Raw genomic sequence first — 19,229 nt, 5'->3', positions numbered from 1 at the left:
AGGAGAAGAGAGAATTGAGTCAAAATAAAGTTTCAGTGGCTGAGAGATTCAAACCAGTTGAGAGGTTATCTTAGAGGTTATTCTTATGCATTATACATATATCCCTTTTTAGTTTATGGTGCACTGGAGTGGCTAGAGGGAAGGACCTGAAACTGTTGTACAGTGTTCCAGTAGTCTTGATCCTTGAACACTGTATAAGTATATACTTTCAAGGTATGACTGTGTGATTGCGAAAATCTTGTGTCTGATGCTCCTTTTATCCAGGGTGTGAGCAGACAAGTCAAAAAGTAAGGAAAAATAAACAGATAAAAAATAGGGGGGGATAAGAGATTTAAAAAAAAATTGGGTAGACTGAAGTACTAGTGGTCAATTAGAGAGAGGAGTAAGGGCTATGGGATGTATGGGTTTTTTCTTTTTTTCTTATTATTTCTTTTCCTGGAGTGATGTAAATTTCTAAAAATGATCATGGCAATGAATACACAACCATGTGATGATATTGTGAGCCACTGATTGTACATTGTGGGTGAACTGCATGCGTGTGAAGAGTACCCAATAAATATATGTATTTTTAAAGTATAATGATATACTTTCAAAGAGTTTACTACGGAATTGGGGGAAAATGAGTAACTTTACAGTGGAAAAACCCCACAGTTGATCAAGTCAACATTAACAGCAATAAGTCATGTTGACAGCATGTACCTTTGACATATGATTGAAAATGGCACCTTACATCTGTGGTCTTTCTCCCAAAAATTCATAACCCCAATCTAATCATGAGGTAAACATAAGATCAAAATCCCAATAGATGGGCATTCTATAAAATACCTGACCAGTACTTTTCAAAACTGTCAAGGTCATCAAAATAAGGAAAGTCTGAGAAAAAATGAAAGCCAAGTGGAGCCTAAGGAGAAATGGCAACCAAACATAAGGTTGTATCCCTGGCAGAAATCCTGGAACAGAAAAAATATATCAGAAAAAACTAAGAAAATCTGAATAAACTATGGATCTCAGTTCATCAAAAATGTACCAATATTAGTTGATTAATTGTGACAAATATATAACGATATGTTAATAATAAGGAAAACAGGGTGTGAGTACATGGGAACTCTACAATTTTCACAATTTTTCCATAAATTTAAAATTCTACAATTAAAAATTTATTTTTATATAACACACAAACACTATATATATATACACATATATATATAAACACACACACATATATATATATGCATGCCTGGGCCCCATCCCCAGAGATTTTATTTGATTTGGAAATGGGGCTGATTAGAGGTAGTTTTCAAACACTTCTCCACAGATGATTCAAATGTGCAGCCAAGGTTGAGAAAAAACAAGGTCTCTTTACTGACCTCACTTTTCATTCCCCTTTCACTCCATAATGGCCTTTCTGCTGTTTCCTCCAATATCCTAAGTTCACCTCTACCATAGAGCCTTTGTACTCACCATTCTTTCTACCTTAAGCATTCTTCTCCTAGATATTTTTTAAAATTCTTAGATAATGAAGTGTAACATTTATAATGAAAATTGTGAGAATAGTCCACACCCTAATCAGGACATGATTAAATGGCTTTCCCCCTCTACTTACCTTCAGAAGGTTTCTAGACTCTCCTTCATAAAGCACCATTACCCTGAATGTTGAATCTCCTAAGAAATGTAACTATTGTGTAAGTGAAAATGATAAGTTCATACTTCCTTCAAAGAGTATGTTCACCTGTGCATACTAAAAATGCAGGAACAATGTCATTCTCTCACTTTGAAACAATCACTATTCTACAAAGAATTATGAGTCAAACCAAATGTCTCTACTATTAATAAAATCACAGGACTTTGCACAGACCGCACTAAATGCTATACAAAGGGTTTCGGTAGATCTTTGCAAGAGCTCATAATTCAGTCTCCACCCAAATATCATATGCTCAGAAATGCTTTCTACAATGATTTTATCAGAAAGTACCCCTGTCTTACCAAACCATTCACTGTTACATTACCATAATTTGGTGTCTTCACATATCACCATCCAAAATTACTGTATCTTGCTGTCCTGCTAAAGCCCTGTCTTATTGCATACTTCCAGCACTTATTACAGGCTGGGAAAGTACTTTTTGGAAAGTAGACTGAGATGAAGAATCCCAGAACCGCAACCTTCACATAAACATTCCCTCAAACCAGTTAGGGATGGCTCTAACTAATGACACCAAACCACCACTTAACCTTAATCTTAATTTCTATCTCATTCTGTAAAAACAAATAAGACACTGTTGGACCACTGTGTAGAGAGTACTTCATGCTTTTATCAGAAGGTGTTGTGAATCCTTTTAGATTTTTTTATTCTTTAGATTTTCTTATTCTTGCCTAAATCCTATTTAGGCAAGAATAAGAAACAAAAAATATAAATAGATACATTACAACAGACCTTCAACAGTCTGCCTTTCCACCAAAGTGTCTCCTTATGAGAGAACCAGAGCCATTTTACAGCATGGGGTGCTTCCAGTCCTTCTGGAGTCACAGCTGTTCTGAGCATATGCTTATACCCTTCCAACAACTCTGCTATCTGCATCCCCTTACTGGATCACCTCTGCAGCTGTTTCCAATGTCACTTAACCATTCGTCTCCCCAAATACCAATCCTTAAAGGCAAACTGAGGGTCAAGGAGCATGGTTTTCTTTTTTTGGGGGGTGGTGGTGGTGGTGGTGGTGGTGAGGGGTAGAGAGGTTGGATCTGTCCATAGCAAAGCCATGTTAAGAACTCAAAAGATGGTCAGTAACTACTTGCTGAATCCCGCCAATCACTTCTCCCTTTGCTACAATATAAGATTCCACCTCTTCTTCAGTGATCTTAGGGTGATCTGCCACCCAGATTTCTCAGGCAACTGTTTTTCAGACCACAGAGTTTGAACCACAAGGTTTTCCAGACCCCTTAGTTTTCCATACAATTAATTTACTGGTACTATCCTGAATTTTTTTTTTTTTTTTTGGAACAGAATAAAATAGAAACAGAACACATCATTGCAGTGAGGTGAAAAGTATACATAGTGTTGAGTTATTTCAAGGTATATCTGCATGTGTGTAGTCACAATATAAAATAATTTGAATGAAAGTTGCTCATCTAGACTTCTGAATATATATATAATTGCACTTTTATTGTTTGACAAAAATACCTCATTAAATGTAGCTCTGCATCCAGATTCACTGAGCAACATAAGAATTTTCATATGAATAAATTTATTAGCCAGACCAAACTTTTTTGTCAGACCCAATGACTCATTTTCCGTGCCAAAAATTATGGTCACAGTAAAATGAACCGCATATTTGAGAAGAGAGGTTATAATCTGGATAAGAAGTCATAATTTGAACTATGTAAATATGTTTCTATGACAAAGCTGGAGTGCAAGCTCAGTTCTAATCTGGACCTTCAATTGGCACAAAATTCTGTGGAGACCAAATCTCCTGAAAGTAAACTGGAACTACAGCAAAGACCAGAAGAAAAGGTGGAACACTGTTTCAGTGACTAAGTGTTAACCTTATCCCTTCACAGAATTCACCTGCCTCAGTCCATTTGGCCTAGCCTTCAGAATACTCTGTCATTTTCCTCCTGTTATACTGTCACCCTGGTTTTCTACCCACCCAGGCCTACTGTGATGTTCGCTTTGCTCTAAGTGTCAGCAGCTCATGGCAACAATTCGACCTTCTACCACCAATACCAGCCACTCATAGCTTGGTTTGGCACTGAGGTACCAAAACATAAATTGTACAAGCTTCTCTCAAGTTTAAACTTGTATGTTTAACTAGTCTCCTCATATTAATAATAATGAAAAAAAAACAGCTAAAATTTATTGAGCACTTATAACCTGTTAAGCATTATTAAAGCATTTATCACATACAAAGTCATTTAATTCTCACAAAAACACTCTTTTATTTTACGTCTTTTATTAAACCCATTTTACAGATATTGAAACAAGACCAAGTTGCTATATAACTTGCCAAGGTCAAAAATTAAGTGGCAGAGCCTGGATACTTTCTGTCACTCCTTAATCCCATATCATATTGTTTTTTTTCTTTATAATCCTTATTGCATATTTATTTGTTTCTTCTCTATTTTCTTCTAATACAATGTAATCTCCAGTAAAATATTTATTGTATACTTTGGATTATAATCCAATACTACTTTACAAATTTTGTTTACTGCTCTATTTCCAATCCTTAGAAAGTACCCATAACTAGCCAATTCTCAATAGATACTTGCTGAATGAACGAATGCAGCATAACCAAGACCCTCTTGTCTGACCCATCATCATTCATCTACTTTTGCTATTCCAAGAGTTTTACTCTCTTTGAAATAAGCAAATGTGCACTGCCCTCAAAACATTTGAACTAGAGGTGAACTGACATTAATTATAGCTGCAACCAAGCTCTGATCAAGCTCAAATCTTCACTGGATCAAAATGATCAGCCATAATCCTAGCTGCCTAACAGAGTACATGGGATGTCCTTTCTGAGGAAAAAAAGATAATACTTCTCCAATCTCTACGGTTATTATTTGGCATTGAATGAAAATTATGAGACATGAGAATAATCATGAAAAAGTGACATATAATCAAGATAGAATTAGACCCCAAAAGAACTTGGAAAAATGGATCTCTGAAAAATAATTCAGTAGATATTCTAAAGTTGAAAATGATAATATAATAAACTAAGAATTTAACAAACGACATGCAATGGGGTAATGCAGATGTTAAAAAATGTAATAAAAAAGAATGAGGTGTTTAAGATAGTGTTTAATATTTAGAATTTAAGTATCTATAGATTTTTTTCCATCCTTGCTTTAATTTTAAATCAGTTTATGAAACATATTGTACAAACACACTTTACGATGATTACTCAGCTTTGCTTTGTTTTTTTGATATGCCAATGGATAAGCTAAATAAGATATCTATTTTAGGTGGTTAATATTTCCATACATTAATTGTAAAAATATTTCTATCTTCATATTTTCCCGAAATCAGGAAACTATTTAGTAACATAGGTTACTAATATAGCAATGCAGATATTTGTAAGAACTTCCTAATTGATATTTTAAGAACATTCACAGTTTTGACAGCTGATCAAATGGTATCCAAGTGTTTAATACTTAGAATTTAAGAACTCTGCTATCTGAATTTGTAGAATTTTTCCTTGTTGCCTTAATTTTAAATTGGTTTATAAAACTTACTGTGCAAACACAAGCTTTAAATTATTCTGTGGATGCTTTATTTAAATATACCTATGGTTAAGCTAGCTGATATCCATTTTTGGTGGTTCTAAGTATATTGTTTGTTTTCTTAAATTAAAAAAAAAAGGAAAAAAAAAGAAATAGATCTATGGAGTGACTTTCAGGACATACAGTTATGGGGGAAAAAAACAAAGCATAACAAAGTGTATCTCCCCAAAAAATAACTCCAGTTTCACCATGAGAAAAACATCAGACAAATCCAAACTAAAAGACATACAAAATCCTGACCAGCACTCTTCGAAATGTCAAGGTCATCAAAAACAAGTAAAGTCTAAGAAACTGTCACAATGACAGGAGGCCAAGGAGACATGGCAAACTAACTGGTAAGTGGTATCTTAGACAGGACTCTGGAAAAGAAAAAGGGAAAAGGGAGAAAAAATAGTAAAATTCGAACAAGTTATGAAGTTTAGTTAAATAACAATATACCAGTTGATTCCTTAATTATGACAAATGTTTCATAGTAATGTAAGAAATTAACAACAGGGGAAACTGGGTGAAGGACAGGAATTCTCCATACAACTTCCCCAACTTTTCTGTAAATCTAAAATTAAATATATGAAAATATATATATAATACTGACGTAAATCAAAGTCCTCCAACATACATTTTTTCTAATCTGTGCCAAAAGCACGTTTTCAGAGAAAATATTATTTTCATGCTCAGACTTTGTATCGTCACTCATTTGTATACATGTACTTCATTACAGCATGGGTCCTGCCCCTGTGACGTGCAAGTGTCACACAGCACCTGTACAAAAGTATGGCTAAGCCCCTTCTCCTGGTACCTGGACCTCCCCCCAACTTCCTAACACTCATTAATTTATGAAACTATTTTTCTCAGTGCAGTTTTGTTTTGTGTGTCCACTGGATTACAAACTTTACTTAAAAATACAAACATAAATACACACAAAAGCTTATTAATAAAAAGGCCCCCAAAATGAGTACCTATAGTATGCTACCCTTCTTGTAAAAAAGAAGGGGATATAAGAAAACACTTAGGTATCTGCTCATTAGTGCAAAACAAATATTAAATGGATAAATGAGAAACTTAAAAGACTGTCTACAGGAAAAGGATGCGGAAAAGTTGGAAAGAAGAGGGAAATGAGGAGGGAGTGACACCTCCCTGAGTATATCTTCTTGTTCACCTCTAACTCAGAACCACAGTAAGGTTCACATATGCTTCAAAAATCCAAAATGGGATATAAACATTAACAACTGAATCTAAGTGTATTATAAATGAATAATAGTAACTAAGAGAGTGGGGAATAAAAAAGGAAACCAAAGTTAGAGTGAAAATATATTCACTGAATAGTTTAAGACTAAATTTTAAAAGATTTGCTCATAAATACTGTACTCCAGTTAATAAATGTGTTTCTTATAGGAATAGGCACAGGCTAGCAATTCTGGAAGTATTTTATGTGTATTCCGGAACTGAATAAGTAAATATATTTTAGATAAGTGGAATTAAATAAGTAAATATATTGTGAATAGTAAGAGTCAGGTGCCTCACTGTTACAGAAATGAGTTATAAATGAAGGAAGAAGTCTAAAATGAACCCTGTGGTTCTGGATTGGAATCAAGAGGTATCATGGTTTTTAACACATATTTATATGTATATATGTGTGTATGTATAAACATACACACAAAGACAGATAGATACAGAAATACAAACTGTATATATGCATGATTTAGTATGTATACATGTATTTCCTAACTCTGTCTACTAAGAGTAATAATGACAGCCAGTAGCAACCACATACCTACTGCCAAGATCTTGGTTTCTAAATACCTTCCTGTTATAAAAGGAACTAGAGATCCTTTGGAGAAGTGGTTTCTCCCAGAACTGGGACAAGGAAAACCTAAGATAAGGAAAGTCTTGTGGTGCCAAGAAGTAAAGAAATTTCAAAACAGATGGGTACAGAGACTTTTCACTTTTTTCTTCAGTCAGCAAGTTTCTCCTGCAGAATTTGCTGAGACCTTTCATTGAAGCTGGCAGCTTCACAGCCTGACCTAGGAATTTTGGACTCCTCCATTCCTACGGTTGCATAAGACTCCTTTATGAATTTCATATTAACAGATGTCTCCTGTTGGTTCTGTTTCTCTAGAGAACCCTGACTAATATAGATGTCAATTCTGTATGATATGACTAATATATTAGCCAATTCAAGATGATTTAAAGATTCAAAGCAATCTGAATCAAAATTCCAACAGCCTACTTTCCAAATAATGCAAAAGCCAATTATCCAAAGTATTTGGAAAGGTAAAGGGCCCCAAATAGCCAAAAGCATCTTGAAAAAGAACTAAGTCAGAGGACTCACACTTACTGTCTTTAAAGCATATCACAAAGCTACAGTAGTCAAAACAACATGGTACTGGCACAAGGATACATTTATTGACCAATGGAATGGAACCGAGAGTTCAGAAATAGATCTTCATATCTATGGCCAATTGATATTTGATAAGGCTGCCAAGTTCACTTAACAGGTTAAAAATAGACTTTTCAATCAATGTTTCTGGGAGAACTGGATATCCAAATCCAAAATAATGAAAGAGGACCCCTATTTCACACTGTATATATATAAATTAACTCAAAATGGATCAAAGACCTAAATATAGGAACCAGCATAAAGCTCCTAGAGGAAAAGGTAGGGAGACATTTTCAGGATCTGTGGTGCTGGTAATGGTTTCTTAGACTTTACACCCAAAGCACAAGGACAAAAGAAAAAAAATGCATAAATGGGATCTCCTCAGAACTAAAAACTTCTGTGCATACAGGACTTTGTCACAAATGAAAAGACAGCCTATTCAAAGGGGAAAATATTTGGAAACCACCTATCTTATTAGGGTTTAATAGTCAGGATACATAAAGAAATCCTACAATTCAACAATAAAAAGGCAAAAACCCCAATTTAAAAATGGGCAAAAGACTTGAATAGGCATCTCTCCAAAGAAGATACACTAATGGCTTAAAAGCACAAAAAAGATGCTCAACATCACTGGCTATTGGAGAAATGCAAATCGAAACCACAACAAGAGATCATTTCACATCTACTAAAATGGCTACTATTTAAAAAAAAAAAGCAGAAAACTACAAGTGTTGGAGAGGATGTAGAGAAACAGGAACACTCATCTTTGTTGGCGGGAATGTAGAATGGTGCAGCCACTGTGGAAGATAGTTTGACAGCTCCTCAGAAAGCTAAGTTTAGAGGTACCATATGACCCAGCAATCCCACTACTGATGAATATCCAGAAGAATTTAAAGTAGGGACTTGAACATATATTTGCACAACGATGTTTGTAGTGGCATTATTCACAACTGCCAGAAGATGGAAGCAACCTATGTGTTCATCAATTGATGAATGCATAAACAAAATTTGGTACATACATACAATGGAATATTATTCATCTGTAAAAAGGAATGAAGTTCTAATACATGCAACATGCATGGACCTTATGGATGTTATGCTGTGTGAAATAAGAGAGATACAAAAGAACAAATATTATATGATCTCACTGATATGAACTTATTATAATAAGCAAATTCTTAGAGCTAGAATCTAGATTATTGTTGCCAGGGGGTAGAGTGGGTTTAGAAAATGCGGAGTTGATGCTTAATTTGTACAGAATTTCTATTTAGGTTGTTGGTAAAGGTTTGGAAATGGATGGTGGTAATGGTAACACATTATTGTGAGTGTAATTAACAGCACAGAATTATATAGGTGAATGTGGTTGAGAGGGGAAGTTCAGGCCGTGTATGTTACTAGAATAATAATTAAAAGATAAAAGATAGGACTGTATAACACAGTGAACCTATTATAGACAATGGACTATAATAAATACTAATAGCATGAGAATGTTCTTTCATGAATTATAATAAATGTATGATAATAAAATGAGGTTTTAATTATAGGATAGTATATGAGGAAAAACTTACCTAATGTAAACTGTGGATGATAGTTCATAACGCTATTTTAGTGATCATTCATCAACTGTAACAAAGGCAACTACTAAAAAAAAAGTACAATTATTAAAAAGTGCTATCATGAATTGTAACAAATATTCCACACCAACGCAAAGTGTTGGTGGTGGGGTGGTGTATGGGAAGCCTGTATTTTATGCATGATTGTTCTGTAAACCCAAAACTTCTCTATAAACATTTTTTTAATCAAAAAAAAAAAAAGATATGTATTTGTTGTGAGAACGTAGGAACCAAACTGAATTAATTCCTAATGGCCAAAGCTATGATAATTTGAGCAACAAAATAAATACAGTACTGGACTTTAACCCAAAGAATAAAATAAATACCCATGAATCCATATGATAGGGATAAATAATAAAATAAATACATAAATTACAGAGAAAAGGTAGCTGTTTCTTACAATATAATTCCAAATAATAAATAAGAGAAGGAAAGCACGAAATATAGAATTGCCAGTAAAACTTGCTGTAGACAAGATACCCTATGAAATTCTAAAATTAGTGGGCAAAGTCTGATAAAAAAGAAACTATGAGACTTGGCACAGTCTTATAGTATCTTCCCCTAGATACTAATTAACAAAAAAGAGAGTAACTTTACAGTGGAGAACCTCAGCAGATAATAACTTCACCAAATGATCAAGGTAAACATCATCATTCATAAGACACATTAACAACATAAGATCATTTGACAGGAAGCACTAAGAAAGGCATCATTGTTTCTCTAGTATTCCTGCCAAAAAAAATGTATAACCCCATGTCAATCTTAAGAAAACAAAAGAAAAGCCCAACTTGAAAAGTATTCTATAAAATAATTGAATACCCCATCTTACTTTCTACTAAAGGAGAGCATGGACAAAGAACTAAAGGAAATCAGGAAAACAATAGATGAACAAAAAAAATATTAATAGAGAAATGGAAATTATGAAAAGGAACCAGAGCTAAAGACTATGGTAACAGCAATTAAAAATTTGCTAGAGGAGTTCAACAGTAAATTGGACCTGGCAGAATAAACAATCAGAAAACTTGAAGATAAGACCATTGAAATCATTCCATCTGAGAAGCAGAAAGAAGAAAGAATGAAGAAAAGTAAATGCAGCATGAGAAACTTCTGGGAAATGATCGAGCATACAAATATACATATCGTGAAAGTCCTGGAGGCAGAAGAGAGAAAGGTGGGGGACGAGGAGAGAATGTTCAAAGAAATAATGGCTGAAAACTTCCCAAATTTAACAAAAGACATGAATATACACAACCAAGACATTACAAAAACTCCAAATGGGGTGAATCCAAATAGAACAACACTGTGGCATATTGTAGTTAAACTGCCAAACGCCAAGGATAAACAAGAATTCTGAAAGCAGTAATGAGAAACAATGTGTCATGTATGAGGGAGCCTCAATAAGATGTATGGGAAGATGTATGTCAATATCTCACCAGAAATCATGGAGGCAGGAAGGCAGTGAAATGACATATTTAAAGTTCTGAAAGCAAAAAACTGCCAACCAAGAACTCTATATCCAGCAAAATTATCTTTCAAAAACTGAGGGAGAGAGTAAGATATTTCTAGATAAACAAAAGCTGAAGGAGTTCATCATCACTAGACGGTCCCTACAGACTATACTAAAGAGAATTCTGCAGGTTGAAAGGACAGGACAACAGATAATAGATCAAAGTCACATAAAGAAATAAAGATCTCCAGCGAGAATAACAACATGGGTAAATACAAATGCCAGTAGCACTGTATTTTTCATTTGTAATTCCACTTTTTACATTCTTCATGATCTAAAAAACAAATGCATATAATGTAATGATATTAGTCAGTAGCACTGGACTCAAAACATATAAACATATATTTTTTTACAAGAACTACATAAAGGTTGGGGTTCAGCAGGATATAGGAACACAGTTTGCACATAATATTGAAGGTAAGTTGGTATCAAAGCAAATGAGATTATTATAGTTTAGAATGTTACATTTAAGCCCCATAATAACTACCAAGAAAATAGCAGAGAATTTGCAAGTTCATAGAGACAGAAATTAGAATACAGGCTGAATGAGTTAGAGAGCTGAGGGGAATGGGGTTTTAATGCATAATGTGTATAGCATTACTGTTTGGGGAGATGGAAAAATTTTAGTAATGAAGGGGTGTTAAGTGTTCCAAAATATTATGAATGTGATTCATTCCATTGAATGATATGCTTGGTAGTGGTTGAGATGGGACAGTTTATGTTGTATATAAGTTCCCACAAAGGCAGATAAAAGGTTCAAAGGGACATTGTTGAGACATATGAAAAAAATGTGAAAACAGATGTAAACTATATATCAATGCTAAATTTCATCTTGTTAACTGCACTTAAAGCAGCAGGGCAAGATGGCAGCATAGTGAGGTGTGGAATTTAGTTTGTCCTCCACAGCAGCTAGTAAATAGCCAACAACAGTACAAATCAATTGATCAGGGAACACAGTGTACACCAACCTGGACCAGATGAAATGGTTGAGACCCCACACAGAACTGTAAGTCCCCCAAGCCCTGGAGGCCAGCACCCTTCCATAACAGGCACAGCAGGCTGGTTCCACCACCAGAAAAGAAACAGACTTTACTAGCACCAAGGGCTTGGCTCAATGGAGCTCCAATTCTGCAATTAATTAACAAATTCTGACTACTGAAAATAGGCCCCAGCACAGATAAATCTGTAATAAGCACTAAAGGTACTAGGAGTTTTTGCCCCAGCAGAGAGGGGGCAGGGTTGATGGGGGAAAAAAAAGAGACTTTGAGTTGGACAGCACAAAATAATGGAAAAGGGCTGGACCCCAAGAAAGGGGGACACATAGAGCCTGGAGATATACAGAGTCAAGTACCAACTTAAGCTCTGGATTGACAAACTCAAGCAGCAGGTTCCACTCTGAAAAGGCTTTTTTTGTTTCTTTTCTACTGATTTTTTTTTTCTAATTGGTGCACTTGATGGTCTCCCATAGTTGTCTTAGGCTCTTTTCTTTTTTCTTTCTGCTCCTCAGCCTGACTCAAGTTGTCTTGTCATCTGTCAACTCCAATCCTCCTGGGCATTTTTCATTTTAGTTATTGTGCTTGTGATGGTTGGGTTCATGTGTCAACCTGGCCAGGTAATGGCACCCAATTGTCTGGTCAAGCAAGCACTGGCCTGCTACTGTGAGGACATTTCATGGACTTAAATCATCAGTAAGTTGACTGCATCTATGATTGATTACCTCTACAATCAACTAAGGAGAGCATCATCAGCAATGAGAGATGTTTCATCCATTCAGTTAAAGGCTTTAAAAGGAGAATTGATGACTTCAGTGAGAGGAGAGAAATTTCATCTCTGCTTCAGCTAGCCAGCCTCTCCTGGGGAATTTGCTGAAAACCTTCATCAGCATTCTCAGCTTGCAACCTGCCCCATGGAATTTAGACTTATGCATTTCCAGTTGTGTGATACACTTTGATGAAATCTCACAGTGTTTACAGATCTCACCTGTGGGTTCTGTTTGCCTAGAGAACTCTGACCAACACAGTGTCCTCAACCCCAGTGGTTCTGTCTGGTTCCACTTTAAGGTTTCTTAAAAGTACTTAAAGAGACAAAGGAAAAATACAAGAGAGAACTAAGGGATATCAGGAAGACAGTGAATGAACAATATGAGAGTCTTAAGGGAGAGAATTTTTTTTTAAAAAAGAGAAACTTTTCTACTCCTTAACGCTCATTAGATAGAACTGGAAGCACTCTCAGACTCCAGCACTGCACCAGGCGAGGGCAGAATTAAACTTGCCTATCAGAAGAAGTAATTAGTCAGGTGAAAGGAGTTAATTCCCTAAAGGATGTATCTTCCCCAAGAGAAAGGTGGGGCCCAGCTTAAGTGGAATTCCTCCTTCAAGGAATTCAGTTCCCAGGGATTGGAAAACTGAAGCAATTAAAGCCATCCTAAAATCTCGCCTCTATCTCAACCACTCCCTGGCAGGGAGAGTCTGTTAAAATTAAAAGCACCACATCACTTTAAACTGGTGGGAAGCCAGGGGCAGAAAAGCAATACATGCTGGGCAGGACAGGAAAAGCACAGAGCCTAGAGGCTTCATAGGAAAATCTCACAACCTGCTGATTCTCACCCTAAGGGAAAACTGATGCTGGCTACTCTTTCTTCCCGAGACATGAGCCTGTCTGGTCTGGGAAAATCTGGCTAGGGTCTATATATCTGAGGAGATCCTGCTCAAAAAAAGGCTGCATATATGCAGGGTAAGAAACAGAAAAACAAGGACTAAAAAATTCTGATCAGTTAAACAGAACCTATACTAAAGGTCTAGAATAAGTTGAACTGAATATCAAAGAACAAAGAGAAAGCAAAGCCATTCAGCAAGAAAATCAACAAAGCCATCCAGCAAGAAAATCTTAGGCCAAAGAGTGAAAACAACCTCGAGAATAAACTAATTAAGGAAATCAAATGCCTAGATGCCAGTAAAAAATAATGACTCATACTAGGAAAACTGAAGATTTGGCCCAGTCAAAGGCATAAACCAACACTTCAAAAGAGATACAGGATTTGAAACAGCTAATTCAGGATGTTTGAACAGACATGAAAAAATCTCATCAAAAATCAACTCAACAAGTTGATTGAGGGTATAAAGAAGAGACTGAGTAAACAAAATGAATTTGAAAAGTTGAAAAAACAAATCACAGAATTTATGGGAATGAAAGATGCAATAAAAGAGATTAAAAAAAAAAACAATGGAAACCTACAACAGATTTGAAGAGGCAAAAGAAAGGCCTAGTGAACTAGAGGACTGGACATATGAAATCCAAAACGCATAAGAAAATATAAGGAAAAGAATGGAAAAATATAAGCAGAGTCTCAGGGAATTGAATTACAAGATGAAGCGCATGAATATACATGTTGTGCATGTCCCAGAAAGAGAAGAGAAGGAAAAATGAGGAGAAAGTCTAATGAAAGAAATAATCACTGAAAATTTCCCATCTCTTACGAAAGACATGAAATTACAGATCAAAGAACTGCAGCATACCCCAAACAGAATAGATCTAAACAGACATAGTTCAAGACACTTACCAATCAGAATGTCAAATGTCAAAGAGAAAGAGAGAATACTGAAAGCAGTAAGAGAAAAGCAATCCATCACATACAAGGGAAGCCCAATAAGACTATATGTGGATTTCTCAGCAGAAACGATGAGGGTGAGAAGGCAGTGGTACACATATTTAAGGTTCTAAAAGAGAAAAAAAATGCCAACCAAGAATTCTATATCTGGCAAAGTTACCCTTCAGAAATGGAGGGGGGGAATAAAATATTTTCAGGTGAACAATCACTAAGAGAATTGGTGACTAAGACTAGCTCTTCAAGAAATACTAAAGGGAGCACTGAAGGCAGAAAGGAAAAGGCAGGAGAAAGAGGTCTGGAGAAGAGTGTAGAAATGAAGACTATCAGTAAAGGTAAAAGGAGAAAAAAAAATTAGATACGATATAAAAATCCAAAAGACAAAATGGTAGAAGATACTGCCTTTACAGTAACAACATTAAATTTTAATGGATTAAACTACTTAATCAAAAGATATAGACTGGCAGATTGGATTACAAAACAGGACCCATTTATATGCTTCCAGAGGAGACTCATTTTAGACCCAAGGACAAAAATAGGCTGAAAGCAAAAGGTTAGGAAAAGATATTTCATGCAAACAATAATCAGAAAAAAGCTATATTAATATCCAACAAATAAGACTTCAAATGTAAAACAATTAAAAGTGGCAAAGAAAGACACTATGTATTAATAAAAGGAACAATTCAGCAAGAAGATATAACAATCACAATTTTTATATCCCAAGCCAGAGTGCTCCAAAGTACATAAGGCAACCACTAACAACACTGAAGGGAGAAATAGACACTTCTACATAATAGTCGGAGACTTCAAGTCCCCGCTGTCATCAACGGAGAGAACACCTAGACAGAGGATCAATAAAGATACAGAGAATCTGAATACGATAAATGAACTAGACTTAATAGACATTTACAGAACATTACATCCCACAACATTAGATACACATTTTTCTCAAGTGCTCATGGATCATTCTCAAGAATAGACCATATGCTAGTTCACAGACAAGTTTCAATAAATTTAAAGAGATTGTAATCATACAAGACACTTTCTCAGATCATGATGGAATGAAGTTGAAAATCAATTAACAGGCAGAGAGGGCAAGAAAATTCACAAATGTGTAGAAGCTAAACTACATACTCTTAAACAACCAGTGGGCCAAGGAAGAAAATTACAAGAGAAATCAGTAAATAAATAGAGGCAAGTGAAAATGAAAACACATCAAAATTTACGGGAAGCAGCAAAGGCAGTGTTAAGAATGAAATGTATTGCCTTAAATGCCTATATTAAAAAAGAAAGAGCAAAAATCAAGGAATTAACTGTTCACTTGGAAGAACTAGAGAAGGAAGAGCAAATTAATCCCAAAGCAAACAAAAGGAAATAAATAACAAAGATTAGAGCAGAAGTAAATGAAACTGAGAACATGAAAACAATTGAGAAAATCAACAAAACCAGACATTGGTTCTCTGAGAACATTAATAAAATCGATGGACCCTTAGCCTAGGTTGACAAAAAAAAGAGAGAGAGAGAGAGGATGCAAATAAACAAAATCAGAAATGGAAGAGAAGACATAACCACTGACCATGTAGAAATGAAGGAGGTACTGAGAGGACACTATAGCAACTATACGCTAATAAACTAAACAATGTAGATGAAATGGACAACTTCCTAGAAAGGTATGAACAACCAACACTGACTTGAGAAGAAATATACAACTTCAACAAACCAATCACAAGTAGAGATTGTTAATCAATCAAGAGCTCCCAAAAAAAGAAAAGTCCAGGACCAGATGGCTTCATATGTGAATTCTACTAAGCAGTCAAGAAAGAATTAGTGCCAATCTTGCTCAAAAGCTTCAAAAAAAAAAGAAAAAATTGAAGAGGAGGGAAAGCGACTTAACTCATTCTATGATGCCAACATCATCCTAATACCAAAGCCAGATAAAGATACGAGAAAAGAAAACTACAGACCAATCTCCTCAAAGACTACATATGCAAATATGCTCAACAAAATACTTGCAAATCGAATCCAGCAACACATTAAAAGAATTATACACCATGACCAAGTGAGATTTATTCCAGGTATGCAGGATGGTTCTACACAAGCAAATCGATTAATGTAATACACTATAACAACAAATCAAGACAGAAAAAACAAATGATCATCTCAATTGATGCAGAAAAGGCATTTGATAAAATTAAAACATCCTTTCTTGATGAAAACACTTCAAAGGATAGGAATAGAAGGGAACTTCCTCAACATGATAACGGGAATATATGAAAAACCCACAGCTAACATCTTCCTCAGTGGGGAACCTCTTAGAACAGGAACGAGACAAGGATACCTACTGTCACCATTGTTACTCAAAATTGTCCTGGAAGTTCTAGCCAGAACAACTAGACAATAAACAAATAATAGGGGGGACAAAGATTAAAATAAATTGGGTTGATGGTGGTACTAGCGGTCAATGAGGGGGAGGGGTAAGGGGTACAGCATATGAGTTTTTTCATTTTTCTTTTTATTTCTTTTTCTGGAGTGATACAAATATTGCATACGATATGACATCAATCATGAAAACTTCAGAAAAGTTTAGGAATGTGTATCTATATGGCAAATGTATAAAAATAAACAAGGAAATTATCACCACAAAAGTCAAAATATGAGAAAGGAAAATAGTTATAACTGAAGAGGGGCATGGGCTGTGGGGCTTCAATATTTCCAATAATCCTCTATTTCTTTATCTGGGTAGAGGCTACATGAATATTTTATTTATATTTATTTGTTGGATTGTGCATACGTTTGAACACACTTTCTGAATGTGTATTTTACAGTAAAAAACTAAGGCTAAAAAAGGAAAATTTTTAATACAGGGGATTTTACAAATACTTATCAAAGTATTTGTAATCCCAATAATGGTAAGGTCACTTACGGAAGCAAAAGTCATCACAATATGACAACATTCACCAATGAACTGATTACTTAATGAAATGATCACCCCACTTAAACTTTTCTCCCTGATTAACTCCAGCAGCTTGTCTCGCCGATTATAAACACCTACACTCTAAATAAAAGGTAAGTCATTTGCACATTCATTCAACAAATATTTACTGTGTACTACTTGCGAAACATTGTTTTGGAAGAGAGACAAAGGTTTCTACCCTCTTGCAAAGCATGAAGGATGTTGGAACTGCCATTCCCACCTCAATTTGGCCTCCACTTTCTCAGCTTCCTTTCCTACCAACTTCCAAATACAAAGAACCTAAAAGGAGCTCAAAGTACACAAGAAGTTATTAGCAAAACCACTATCTTAGGGAGCCTTTTTACTACAGAAGAGCAACCTCCTCGGATTCATTTGGCAGAACAGTGGTTTCCCATGCTTTCAAGTAGGCAGAGATTGCCTCACCAAGAAGCCCTATGTAAAGGCACTAGTCTCAACAATGGCGAAGCTGTAGGAATTGGTTTAAGTGGGGCCAAAGCTCCCAAAGGATGCTTTACCTGGGATCTAGAGATCACTGGATTTTGCGTGTGCTTGTAGTTTTCTTGGGTGAAAATACAGAACTTCCACCTGATTCTCAAAGGGGTTCAACCACAAAGGGTGAATAAGCACTGCTCCCCAACAAGTTGAACAGGCTAGCTTTTTAGGGACACTCTAAAAGTGAATCTGGCCACAGCCAGTCCACCTAGGCTGAAGTCCAGGTGGCGTGACCCCTAGGCTTTGCTCTGAATACCCGATACTTACTCTTAGTTCTTCGAACGCTTCATCTAGGGTGGAGAGTTGGTGGCCCTGGTGAGCCCCAATGACAGGGCACAAGACACAGATGAGCTGCCTGTCTTCCTGGCAATAGGTGCTCAGATCTAGCCCATGGTCGGGACACTTCCTCTTGGCCACTCTCTCTGCTTCCATTTCTATTTCTGGGTCAAATTCGCTCTCTGCCTCAGTTTCTCCCTCAGCCTCAGATTCTCCTTCTTCCTGGTTGTCATCGTCAGCCTCACTTTCTTGTTCATCCTCCATTTCTTCCTCACTGTCTTCTTCACTTTCTTCATCGCTATCATCCTCACTCTCTTCCTCTGTCTCGCTCCCTTCTTCTGACCCGCTCTCTTCCTCGGACTCGCTCTCTTCTCCCACCTCGCTTTCTATCTCCGTCTCATTCTCCACCTTGGCCTCAACTTCTTCGTTCCCCTTCCCCTTGGCTCCCGATTTCCAGGCCTCAATTCCATGGATGTATTCTGCCAGGTGGTGACTGAGGAACTTCTGCCTGTGCACCTCTGCGTGGCGGCGGCAGTAGCAGAATCCGCATTCTTGGCACATTTCCTCCGCTCCCGGAGCCTCGTCGGGCTCACACTCGTCACACGTGCCATCATGAGGCAGCTCCTCGAAGGCCGCGCCCTTTCCGGAGGCCATGTGGATGCAGTGACGCGGCCAAGGCCTCAAAGCCTGCGAGCTCGCCGCCTTCGCGCGGCCCCTTCCCGTCCTCCCTCCCTCTGCGGTCCCTTCCCGGGGACTCGCCGCCCGTGTCTCGCAGTAGGGCCTGCGGCCTCGGCCGCCGACACCCGGCAACCCCCGCCGGGACCAGGAGCAAACGGCCTCCGCTCGGGCCCCGCCCGGTCCGCGCAACCGCGGCGCTTCCTCTGCTGTCCCCGGTACTTCCGGCGCGGCGCCCGGCGGCCCTGCGCGCGCTCCGCGCCTCCGTCGGCCCCCGCGCGCCCAGGCGCCCGCGCTGTGCGGCCTGCTCCGCTTCCCGCCGGTGGAGCAAGATCGTGGTGGCCGCGGGCCCGCGCGCCGCCCCGGTTCCACTTTCCCTTTCACGGGCAGGCGGGCTCCTTTCACTTCCTGAGTCATTTAAAGTGGCAATGGCCCAT

General features: G+C 37.2%; 1 protein-coding gene across 7 annotated transcripts in view; it reads right to left on the bottom strand.

Annotated features, from left to right (window-relative positions):
- The window catches only part of TRIM44 (tripartite motif containing 44), a 197,300-nt gene extending 178,288 nt beyond the window's left edge, over positions 1 to 19,012 (bottom strand). For 4 of the 7 annotated variants that reach the window (XM_077114420.1, XM_077114421.1, XM_077114422.1 and 1 more), the window contains exon 1: positions 18,109 to 19,011. In XM_077114420.1, coding sequence (XP_076970535.1) covers positions 18,109 to 18,771 — 663 coding nt within the window. In that variant the 5' untranslated portion in view covers positions 18,772 to 19,011. Of the gene's footprint in view, positions 1 to 18,108 lie in introns of all 7 variants that reach the window. The other 3 variants (XM_077114423.1, XM_077114425.1, XM_077114426.1) reach the window with 2 other exon arrangements.
- Between the last annotated feature and the right edge of the window lie 217 nt (positions 19,013 to 19,229).

This window comes from Tamandua tetradactyla, chromosome 8 (assembly GCF_023851605.1).
Source record: "Tamandua tetradactyla isolate mTamTet1 chromosome 8, mTamTet1.pri, whole genome shotgun sequence".
NCBI lineage: Eukaryota > Metazoa > Chordata > Mammalia > Pilosa > Myrmecophagidae > Tamandua > Tamandua tetradactyla.
Note: the sequence above shows the minus strand (reverse complement) of the source record. Positions and strands in the feature narration are given on the sequence as shown.